Source organism: Pinus tabuliformis, chromosome 4_2, assembly GCF_031772625.1.
Source record: "Pinus tabuliformis cultivar Carrire ecotype Pingquan chromosome 4_2, CPIR1, whole genome shotgun sequence".
Classification (NCBI taxonomy): Eukaryota; Viridiplantae; Streptophyta; class Pinopsida; order Pinales; family Pinaceae; genus Pinus; species Pinus tabuliformis.
In genome coordinates this window covers 666929283-666942228 of record NC_142304.1, presented here as the reverse complement: position 1 = coordinate 666942228, position 12946 = coordinate 666929283, and the positions used below count along the sequence as shown (strand labels likewise).

General features: G+C 40.6%; 1 protein-coding gene across 1 annotated transcript in view; it reads right to left on the bottom strand.

The window, feature by feature from the left end:
- LOC149171184 (DNA polymerase delta catalytic subunit-like) overlaps nt 1-11821 on the bottom strand; it is a 41276-nt gene extending 29455 nt beyond the window's left edge. The window contains exons 1-2 of the mRNA XM_089425874.1: nt 11631-11821; nt 9980-10061 (exon numbers count right to left, since the gene is read on the bottom strand). Of these exons, the coding sequence (XP_089282000.1) occupies nt 9980-10061; nt 11631-11821 (273 nt within the window). The remainder of the gene's footprint in view (nt 1-9979; nt 10062-11630) is intronic.
- Nucleotides 11822-12946: the final 1125 nt, after the last annotated feature.

The window sequence follows — 12946 nt, the reverse complement described above, 5'->3', positions numbered from 1 at the left end:
TTCATGTTGAATAACATCTTTTACCTCTCTGAACAACACATCTCGGCTGTACACAACCTTCCATGTGACTGGGTTCCAAATCTTATAACCCTTTAAACCATCCTTATACCCAATAAAGATGCACTTTTCAGATTTACTATCCAACTTGGTTCGTTTCTCCTTTGGAACATGTACATATGCATCACATCCAAATACCCTTAGATGTGAAAGAGAGGGTTTCTTACCAGTCCATACTTCTTGTGGAGTCGTATCCTCCAACGCTGATGAAGGTGATCTGTTGATCAGGTAACATGCAGTATCCACCACCTCTGCCCAGAAATCCTGTCCTAACCCGGCACCACTGAGCATGCTTCTTGCCCTTTCCATCAACGTCTTGTTCATTCTTTCTGCGACTCCATTTTGCTGAGGTGTGTATGGAGTAGTCTTCTGCCCTGCTATACCACACTTCTTACAAAATTCTTCAAATTCCTTGCTGCAAAATTCTCCACCATTATTTGTCCTCAGCACCTTTATCTTCTTCTCTCTCTAATTTTCCACCAGAGCCTTAAATTCTTTAAACCTGTCAAAGACTTTAGATTTCTTCTTAAGGAAATATATCCATGTATTCCTTGAGAACTCATCTATGAATGATACATAGTACACAGACTTAGCCAGTGATGGAACCTTCACAGGTCCAAACACATCACTGTGCACAAGCTCTAATATCTGTTTTGTCCTCTTACCACCAGAGGAGAAACTCACCCGATTTTGCTTCCCATATACACAATTTTCACAGAAATCAAAATCCAGAGAGCTATTATTCATACCTTCTACCATACCTTTACCATGAAGTATTCGAAGGCCCTTCTCTCCAATATGTCCAAGCCTTTGATGCCACAACATGGTCTTCTCTCCAGAGACCACTAGATTCTCTACTCCATTTTCAGGAACCATAGAACTATTGCACCCATCAACAACAGTGCTACCTTGCAGCTTGTACAGAGTTCCAATCCGAACTCCCCGCATTAATATCAGTGCTCCTCGAACCATCTTGCAGGTATCTTTCTCGGACACCGTCTTTACACCTGCATCATCCAACTTGCTTATAGAAATCAGATTTCTGGCCAATGCAGGAATATGTAGAACACCCGGAAGTGTTCTAACCCTTCCACCTTGCAACTTCAACTTTACTTTTCCCCGACCAATGATTCTAGCCTTCCTATCATCTCCTAAGAAGACATCACCACCATCGTATTTCTCATACTCGCAGAACCACTCTCTATGGGAAGTGAAGTGAAAGGATGCACCTAAGTCAATCAACCATGCCTCATGATCTACATGTGTACTTGAAGAAGCCAAGTACACATCCCCACCTTCATCTGAGGTGGTTTTCGCCTCTGCAGAAGGAGCATCATCAGATCCCTTTCCTTTATCAGGAGCTTTATGTTTACAATCCCTTCTGAAGTGCCCTTCCTTTCCGCATTTCTAGCACACCACCTTTGTAGGTTTTCCTGGAGATTTAGATCTCCCTCTAGATTTAGATCTCCCACTCGATGACTTATTTTTGTTTCTGTTATGGGACCGTCCTCATACAGACAAGGCATCACCATTCTGGTTGTCCATATTTTTCCGTCTCATCTCCTCCGTCAGCAAGGCTGAGACTATTTCATCAAACTGCAAAGCAGTTGCATTGCTACCTATTGCAATAACCAGACTATCCCACGAATCTGGTAGAGAACACAACAGACTGATGCACTTATCTTCTTCTGAAATTTTAATATCAACAAATAATAACTGACTTACCACAGTATTAAACGCATTCAGATGCTCTGTCACCGAGTCTCCATCTTTCATCCTCAGGTTATACAGCTTTTTCCGCAGGAAGAGTTTATTCACCAAAGACTTAGATTGGTACAAAGTCCCTAACTTGACCCACAAATCCTTTGCCGTATCTTCCCCTGATACATTCAACAATACTGAATCCGAGACACACAATCGTATTGTGCTCTTTGCCTTCCGATCCAACTTCTTCCATTCTTCATCGGTCACTCCCGATGGTTTAGTACCCGGATCTACCGCGATCCACTGATCTTTATCCACCAACAGATCCTCCATCTTGAGTTTCCACAACTCAAAATTCTGACCATTGAACTTCTCAATCTCTATCTTTCCACTGCTTGCCATCTTCTTTCACCACTAGAATCGATCTCGCAGATCTCCCACTGAACAGGGTCTACCACAGGCCCGAGCGAAACCCCTCAGCAACAAAGGCATCCCCTTCAAGCCAAAACAGCTCTGATACCAGATGTAGGTTTTAACCCTGTACATAAATTACCTACATATGAATTCTTAAACAAAGAAAATAAACAATGTGAGAGCATAACCCATAAAACACATATGCACAAAGATTTTTCCCTGGATCCCAAAACCGGGACTACCAGCTTGATTTTTCATTATATTCCTTTCAATGTTACAATACATATTTATACATGCCGAAGCATCCAATACCATGGACCGAAAACCATCACGTCCAATACCATGGACCGAAAAACATCGTGTCCAAAAAACATGTGCGAAAATCATGCACAAAACCATAGGTGGGTCCGCCCAACCTAACATATGGTCCAAAACCAAAATTTTCCGGGGCGCTGCCCCGGACCCCATAAAGTGGGGTTACGGGTGCCCTTCAAACCCCCTATTAACTACGTGGAAAGAATATAACACAACCCAACATGGGAAGGGGATTATAGTATTTGGTGAGCTTGGGGTATCTTCCAGATTCCACCAGCATCTCCCCTATGTGGATGGTTCTCTGAAGATCGGTTTTCCATCCTCGTTTCTTGTTGTCTTTGAAGATATTTCTTCCATCCCACTGACTGCTAGTTTGGACGCCTAATGATATTTGCTTCTGTGCTCTTGAGAGAATTACTTCTAAGTTCTCTAGCTGTTGCTCAGGAATTTTGTCATATTCCTTTTTCTTACAAGCTTGTTCAAGTCCCAGTATATCTAGATCTCCGATGTCGAAGCTCTCCAGTTCCTCTTCCATGTGATGTACTATGTCCTACTCTACCTCTGTATCATCTACAATCGTGAGCTGCATCTGAGTGCTATCTACCTCCATACCTTGAGCAGTCCTTTTTTGCATGTTACTAGAAGAGGGCGTTTTGGTGTCCGCGGGTTGCTTAGAATTGAGGGCTTTATTTGAGCTTGATGGAGCAAAAAGGGTGGAAGTCTTAGGAATGGCTTCAGGTTGTTTCTGATTATCTAAAATATGAACCTTCGGCTGGAGTAGGATTTCAAAGTTGTTGCTTGTTGAAGGCAAGGAGGTGCTTATGACAGGTTTTTTGACTGAGGTAGAGGGATTTTTATGGGTCTTTTTGCGATTGGAAACTTTTGTGAACCCATCTGGATCAGATTTTTCCATTGAAGGGGTGGCTGTGGATTTCATATTGGAGTGATAGTCTTGGAATAAATGGCCCAGGGTGTGGCATTTTCGACAGCTGAATGGTACATGCTCCTAATCTATTATTTGTAACCATTCATAATCATCATGGTAGAGGCTTATCGCGTCCGGGAGAGCTTTGCTAAGGTGCATGTATACACAGATCCGCGCATAGGAGGTGTATCAATTCAGCTTTGTCTCCTCTGCCTCTTTGATGAATTCACCTAAACCATTCCTAATGTCTCGCAAAGAGTCTTTGTCCCATTACCTTGCCAAACATCTGGAACCTGCAAGGTAGAAGTTGTATGGAAACCCTACAAAAAATAACACAAATGAACCTCGGCCAGCATGGATTGGGTGGTTAGTTACCATGACCAATCTCAAGAAAACCTTCACCATCGGATGGGCATCCATGTCCTGGACCATTGATGAGATCCAACTCCCGAGATAGAGACAGGTGTAAGGATTAGAAAAGGTCTCCATAAGTTTCCATTGCATGAATTCACTACGGGGTAATGTCTATAATAATATGATAAAAATTCATTTTACTTCATTGAATCCAAAACCATCAAGGTAAGTTAATAGGATATGGTAATCATTTTATGGAAAGATAAACTCTTGTTCCTTTTCCTCTTCAAGGGAAACCTCCCAATGAACTAATGCTCAAATACAATCACTATACTTAATAAATTTAATAAGGAGGACTCAAATATTATTCATTTATAAAACCTAAATTTTAACCACTATTGGTGCCTATGCTAATGAATAGGCCATATTACATTTATCACATGAAAACTACCTAGTATAGTGAGACCTGAAAATCGAAGCAAAATAGAAACAGAAGGGTTATATAAATTACCTGAGTGTGACCGGACCAAGGAGTTCATGGAACAGAGCCACTGATGAATCGAAAGAGCCTGAGATAGAAGGAGCAGGCCTGGTCAGAGTCTACGCCAGAAGAAGGTCGAATTAAATCAAGGAGAGGACCATTTACCTGTTTGTAGCCGTGGAAGTCCATCACCCTGTTACCTGAGTTCAAGGGCACCAGCAGTTAAACCATTTTACATACCGAGCAGAGACCAGAAGCAATAAGAACAACAGCAAGGGGAAATTATCGGACGAGAGACCAGATTCCAAAACCAAACCACAGAAGAATGGCAGAACGAGACCAGGGAACTTACTGTTTGAAAAGAGTTCGAGCAAGCGCACCTCCAGAGCCAAGGCAGACTCGTGCCACAGGAGAAACCCACAGGCAACCGCATAATCAAGTTTGGAAGGCCAGCATTCATTCACAACCACACCCAAAGGAAAACCAGAGATTACCATATTCGCCGGAACAAGAACCATACAGTGTAACCAACAAACCCTCGCAGAGCCGCACAGCAGAACCGAACAATCGCGAATGACTGGGAAGCCAAGGTGTTTTGGGCAAAGATCAACCAGAGGGAACCAGGCCCGAGGATCGTAGGTGAACATTGAATGAAGCATTAACTCACTCACAGTTGCCTAACCAAAATATCTACTACCCATATTGCATGCAACCGCCGAAAACAATAACTGGACATTCCACGTCATAAAGCCCATAACAGGTGTAAAGGCGAGGCTAAGTGGAAGCGTGGGCTGGGTCACATCACTAGGGATGGTAGATATATAACATAGCAAAACAATACCAATTTTCCGACCAAACCCTAGCCGGGTAAATATAAATCGAGACTGCAATCAAAGATTTCACGCTTGGAAAACAAATAATAAATATGGAATTGAATTTTACCTGTTAATAGTAACCAGAACAATGAGGGTAAAATCCAAAGTGATGCAGGTCCATAAATTTTGCTGGGTATTATACGGAGGTATAGTCTGGAGAAATAACGTTGGTTATATATAAATGTATACATCTCATTTACAATTAACATGCTGGAAACACAGATAAGTTGTAAACATATATGGCATACAAAACGTAGAAAATTTTCTGCCTCAGGTTGTAACCGAAGATGGACCACAGAAAATTGTGGAGAGAGAAAACTTTGTATCATGCAAACGAGCCCGTCAAGGGTTACCTTGCACATGGACTTCCAGAACCTTACGGGTGGGGTTTCACAATAAATCATTAACTAAGAAATCTTGCGTATAAGACTTAACTACCAGAAATAAACATGGAAGCAGTGAGAACCAGTAAAGAACCTAATCTTATAGTATAGAGGAATGAACTAGCGTCAGGCAGTGCTAAACATTCATCTAAATTTCGGTTCAATTATTAGGACGAATGGTAATCTGGATGGAGACTGTTATCATTCACAAATTTAAACAACTGAACAGAAAATTAAGGTGTGGAAACAATACCATTATACCATACAGCTGTATATAGCTTGAGAACAACATCTATTTAGCAGTTGGTTATAAAACTGTAACAAAGGTTATGCGAATACATATGCACATTCGGAGAAGAGAATAAGTTTAACCAAGGCGCTTCCAGCAGCTTCACCCAGGATTTTCCTGAGAGTTGCTTCATAGCACATTGCAAGCTCACATAGTACAACCAGATAAGCCATGGGATAAACCATGGCAGGTAAAAAAAAATATACATAGCTACATCAGAATAACCACTGTTCAACTCGACGCTAGAGAGCTAAAACAAAACCCTCTACCCGAGCAAAAGGGTACAGGTCTCAACCCCTACAGCTCTCGGCTGTACAAGAAAATTACCCTGCTAACTCAACAAGCCTTCAAAACTTTCGGAACTCAGAAAGGCTGTGCAACAGAACCAGTATAGTCGACCATCTCAGATTCGAATCATCTGAAGAGCCAAACTCAGTCAAAGAACAGCTATCCGGAAGCAATTCCTTACCTGGGCTTCTTGAGCAAGGAAGACAGGTGAGATGCCGACCCTGCAGCCTCGCCTGAGAGTCTCGGATTCTTGAGGCGAGCTCTACAACTAGAACGCACCATTACAACCTTAGTTAGCAGAGAGTTGTGGGAGTGTTCAGCAGAAAATAAAATTCCAGAGACGAAAATGTCAAATAACAGAAAAAAAAAAACATACACGGATTCTTCCATGTGATAGGGTCGCCATATTCCCACATCTAGTGGCCTTCCAACTTGTTTCAAGGCCTGGCAATAGACAGAGAAGACCCGCGGAAAACTAAACAAAGCCAGAGCCAAGTGGTGGAAGCGATAATTCAACCGGATAACCAAGAGATGAATGAACCAAACCATGAAAGAGCTGAACCATCGGATCATAACCCAACCCATCCTCCATTGATGTGGCGAAAGGCTCAAGGTAAATGACTATGGATAGAAGGGCCTGCTCGTGCCACGTAGAGGGCAGAGCAGGGAGAATTAACACCGATAGCCAGAGCATTAACCCAAACAGTACAATATAACCAGAGCATATTCAATGAAATTTCCAAGTGTAACATATATCCGCCAAGTTTATCAATCGCAAGGAGGTGGGAGATTTCCAAGGTACGTATAGAGTTAATGAACCCTAGTACTTGTTATGAAACCAACTCAAGAAAAGATGGAAAAGATAGATCAATGCCTTAGAATTCAGCCTCTTCGAGGGGGCAACCTCCTTTACATTACATAAATGAACAATTCTTGGATGATACAAATGAAAATACCTCCTTTCTATATATAGGAGTCTAATGGGTCATAACATAATCAAAGTCGACATAACAATAATAATGTAAGGGCACAATAATAACAATAATGGGTTTATATGGGGCACAATAGTAACAATATGGGCACTACATGGGTACATCAATATAATAAGTGGGTTATACTAATAACAATAAGGGGTTACACTAGTAGGGGCCTAACATGCCCCTCTCCTTCAAAAAGCGTTGTCCTCAACGCTTGAGTAGTTCTTGATGCTTCTGTATAAAATTCTTGTCCTCCCATGTGGAATCTTCAGTGGGTAAGTTCTTCCACTTGATGAGATACTATGAAATTGATCGATTTCGTAGCTGTCGGGTTCTTGTTTCTGTGACTGCTCCAAGTTCCAATATGATTTTTCCTTCCTCTTCAATTTCTGGCAATATTGTTTGAATTGGGATCTTTTGCAACTTTTGAATAAGTGGCCATACTTCTTCGTCCTTCTTCCATTCATCCCTTGCTTCGTTTATCCAATCTGGTTGGATAATAGAAATAACACAAAACAATGCTTCCACATCCTCATCCTTGAAGAGTCTTCCCATTCGGTAAGGTCGCCATTTTTTAAGTGCATGTAGTATTGCCAACATTTCCTTCTCATAAATAGCTTTCTTGAGATGTAGCTATAAAAATACCCAATCACCTACATCAAAACATTTTTCACTACGATGTTTATCTACCTGTTGTTTCGTTTGATTTTGCACCGAAGTTGCATTATCCTTTAAAAGTTGGAGAAATTGTTGTTGATGCTCGATGTGATCTTTCACTGCTTGAACCTTTTTCTTCTTGATATGTCCTTCTATCTCTAGAGTTTGAGGAGTGGTAATTTCTTCCAATCCTTTACAAGATATGGTCGGATTCATTTCTTGATGCTCGATGTGATCTTTCACTTCTTGAACATTTTTCTTCTTGATATGTCCTTCTATCTTGATAGTTTGAGGAGTGGTAATTTCGAACAATGAATTACAAGATATGGTTGGATTCATTTCTTCTTTCTGGATGTGATCTTTCACTTCTTGCACATTTTTCTTCTTGATATGTCCTTCTATCTTGAGAGTTTGAGGAGTGGTATTTCTTGCCAATGATTTACAAGATATGGTCTGATTCATTTCTTCTTTCTCTGGGGTGGGGTCCTGGCGTATATCTTCTTCTTTTGATGTTTCTTGATCCTTTTATTCCTCCTCTTCATATTCTATGTAAAATAATTTCTTCTCAGCACACTTATGACCTTTAGTGCATTTGCTATCACAATTGTAACAAAGCCCTTTTTCTCTTTTTTCTTCCAATTGTTGTGGTGTAACCCTTGTAGGTTGTGGAAGGCTAGGAGAAACAACACTTCCATCTTTATAGTTGTGAGGGGTACACTTCCTGGTTTCCATAATTTTTCTTTCCACTATGTCACAAAGCCCTTTACCTCTTTCCAATTATTGTGGTGTTGCTCTAAAGAAGGTGTTGCTCTTTGTATCCTCATAATGTGCTATCATTTCCTCTGTGAAAATTGACCACGTAACAAGTTGTTTACGAGAACAAAACCCTTCATACCATAAAAATTGATCTGGTTCTAAATATGAAGATGCAATACATACCTTTTGTAACAGTTATACACCATGTAGATCAAAATATTGCTCCATCTGAAGTATCCAATTTACCAGATCCTTGCCATCAAACTTCCTCATCTTGTTTTTTCTTGATTTTAGGAGCTCGACCTTGAAACGACTGTAGCTCTGTACTTTCAGATTTATAAGTTCTGAAATTGCAACATATAGTAGCCCTCTGTGTCCTCTTTCCAATGCCACCAGTCTGATCCAAATTGGATTCTCTAAGAAAGAGTTATGCACAATCTCCCAAGATGACCTGATTATAGACCTTTCCAGAAGAGAGAACTTGTATGAAGTGCCACGTGTCACTGTTTCAACCTTTGGATCTGAAAAAGATATAAAAAAAACTATAGTCTGTCCTCTTTCTGTACCTTCTTACGAAATTTCAATCCGATCCCCAGAGAGAAAGTTATGACAATTTTCCCCAGGTCACCTATTTTGAATGTAATTCAGGAGTCTGCAAAAGACCAACTTCCTCAGATCATATCTCCGCAAATATCGCGCGAAAAGCTCTGAAATTCGGACCGAATATTCAGCATGAGTTCTTCTCAAATGGGTTTTTTTGCAACTTCTGAAACGTCACAGAAAAAAAGTTATAGTGAAAATGCCACGATGACCTGTTTGGAGCAGCGAAACCCTAGAATCCAAAGCTCTAATACCAAATGTTATGAAACCAGCTCAAGAAAAGATAGATCAACGCCTTAGAATTCAGCCTCTTCGAGGGAGCAACCTCCTTTACATTACATAAATGAACAATTCTTGGATGATACAAATGAAAATACCTCCTTTCTATATATAGGAGTCTAAGGGGTCATAACATAATCAGAGCCGACATAACAATAATAATGTAAGGGCACAATAATAACAATAATGGGTTTCTATGGGGCACAATAGTAAAAATATGGGCACTACATGGGTACATCAATGTAATAAGTGGGTTATACTAATAACAATAAGGGGTTACACTAGTAGTATAGGGGCCTAATGGTCCTATAGTACCAAGCCGATAACATCACCATGAACCAACAATTTGGTTGCCAGAAAACTTCACCAACGACTGGAGTAGTAAGGATGGTAGGAGGGTTTCCGACTTAATAGTTTCCATAGAGGTATTTAACAAAAAAAAAATTAATATGGTAGAGTGTGGGAGACATGATAGAACTCTTCAACTAACAAAGGAAAAACTTCCTTAAGAGACCCTAACCCTTCGGCGCTAGCATGCTTTTAATAGAAAAGCCAAAAAAACTGTGATGAGCCGAGGCCAGATGGCAGGCAGGGGCCATAATTTCCCAACCAGAATGATTCTTACCTGGTCGTTGTCGAAACCTGACACTGGAGGAGCGCCTTCCCCACTGGTATAGGTGCGAGCCTCAGAACGGTAACCAGACACCCTGCAAGGTTATAATCCCACATAAAAGGAGTAAGGAAACTGGCGAACAATAACGCAAATAACAGGGTTACCTGAAAACAGTCTTGACCACCTCTGGACCATGAGCTCAAACTGCAAAGACATCAATTCCACCGTGCCGAGTGTGTCTAGTTGCATAGGGGGCTAAGGTAAGGGCCACAACAGAGTAGGCTTCGCAGGGAAGCTACCAGAAGAATGAGGTCAATACCATTGCTTTCCGGAGAAGAGTAGAACCTCGGGGTAGTGCCACCGTAGGATCGCGAGGAGTGTGCTACACCGTTGATGAGGCAGAGATTCCAAGAGAAGCGAACGAGACTGGACAGTCTGCTCACGCCACGTACAGGGCGGGAGAAGAGGATTTAATGGCAATCACTATGAGCATGGAAGGCCATGTGATGGAAATAGAGTGAAACACCTTGGGGTGTTGTGCATCAAGCCGTGTGGAATGTCAACATTAAAAAAAAAACATAAACCATTGCAATTAATCTAGCTAGCTAAATAGCCAAGTCATCAAACATTAATTTGTTTAATAAGTGTGACGAGATGGTAGAAACAAAAACCATTAAAGTTGTAGCAGCGTCATACGTCGAAATAGGTGCCGATAATCAAGTTATGCATTGTACAACAAATTTTTTTTATGTGATGGTGAAAATAGTAAATTAATATAGTAGAGACATGACACTAATGGTCTCACCACCATTTATCAGAGGTTCAAGTAAAATATGAGCCCCTTCATCATAAACTCAAGTAAAGCATGAGCCCCTTTACTTGAGTGCATGTACTTGAGTGCATGATGAGTGATGAGACCACTACTCGAAACCTAGAACATCAAGAACATTAGTAAACTTGGGCACAACATATATCCAAAAAATAGTCTCAAATTTAAGCTTCAGGAAAACTCACTGTGAGTTGTTGGCGCAATGTTGAAATAAGATAGTCTATGAAATCATCGAGAGCATATTGCCAGGAATCAGCCTCCACAGGGAGCAAATAATTGTTGATGTAGTTGTTGCTTCCGATGGACATTAAATAGATGGATTCACTAAAGAATTTCTCCGCTCTAGCATGCCTGATTTTATTGGAAATGGACATATTGGTCCCTTGAAACAACTCTATTTGGCTCCACAAACAAAATCGTTGAATCTACGTGAGCATACAGTCAATAGGTGAGAAAATGAAATTAACCAAAAAAAAAAAAGCCAGAGGAGTGAGTAATGTTGAGTAGTTATTACAAAAAGATATCCTGTTTCGTTTAGAATGCCTCCTCCACCCGAAGCATAGTTGACACCTTGTATCAACATGGTGTTCTCATCAGTGGATGGATCTAGGATCGGCATCGAGATTGGAAAACTTGTTTTCTCAGCTGCAATATTAGCAACACCCAATCAAATCAATACCTCCCAAATTCCCAATATACAAATAAATATTCACAAGGTGAAACAAGTTGAATTATGGAAGCTGAGAGATGTAAGAAATACCAACTATATCACAAATGGTTCGGCCATTAGTGTATTTACCGGTAGGCATTCTATTACCATAATCAATGCCATACCATGGATAATTGGACTTGGCTAGACTCCATGGTAGGTGATTGTTGTTTCCAACATCTGACAAAGAGTCTCCGAATATAAAGGATATAGGCTTTATCTCTCTTTTTGCTTCACCTGTGACAGCATTTAACGCCACCACCATCGTGATTGCCATGAAACATGTACTCACTACCTCAATCACAAGCCTTTCCATTACTCCCCTCATATACTCAAAATCCTCTATTGCAATTGTTGTTGTGTTCGAATTACACGTCGCGATCCTCTGGTATTTATAATAAAAGGTGGTGATTTTAGTAATGTTGTCCGATACATAGAGTCAAGTTTGAATATGACAAGAAATAGACGAAAAGTCGAGGAGGAAGTATTAGAATGAATAATCGTTAAGGTGTACTATTCAGAACAGCTTCCACATAACCACAAACTTGCATGCAGAGGGTGGCGGAGTAGTCTTCATGAACTGCTGATATCTTTTATATCGCAGGAAATTATCCCCACCACCTTCCTTTTTCCATGTCATATGGATAGGAGGTATAATTGTGTTTGCCACCTCAGATTGCCAATCTTTATGTAATGATCCACTACCAAAGGCTTTCTCTGCCTCTATAACAGCCTGCACCAAGGCTGACGAAGTAGACACATCAGATGGGATTTCCATATGCACTACAGAGAGGGACAAAGAAAGTACTGGAGACAGCTCGTCCTAAAAAAGAATGACACACGTAGCTCAGAAAGTTAGGAGGATAATAAAAGCTACAGGAAATATAGAGGGATCAGATATACAGATAGATATTGAAATGGTAGTGAGAAAATCCTATCAGATTCGGTTAAGTGGAAATTTTTGAAAGTTGAATATTTTCAGGGAATTACGTACAACCTTACACACTTATGAGATATATATATATGTGTGTGTGTGTGTGTGTGTGTGTGAGGGTATAAAAACCGATAGAGCTAATTAAAAATTTAAAATTAGCTGATGAAAGAGATCACGTCATAGCCAAAATCATGGTTAAGAAAGTCATTTGGAATGTGCCAACCCATGTGTCACGAGTACCAAAACATGAAAACTCGAGTCCATACCATTCCAGAGAATTCCAGAGCAAGGAGTCGGAAAACCGAAACCTTACCGGAAATTAAACCCAGAAAAACCAGGAGACCTGCAAACCTAAGGACCCATCTAGAACCTTGAACCTAAGAGCTGTCCAAGTGAAACGAAAATGGAAAAGCCTTAGACTGTAGCAGGAAATATGCTGAAAAAAAAAAATACCATAGTATCATGGAAATCAGGAACAATCAAGACAACAACATATACAGCTATAGC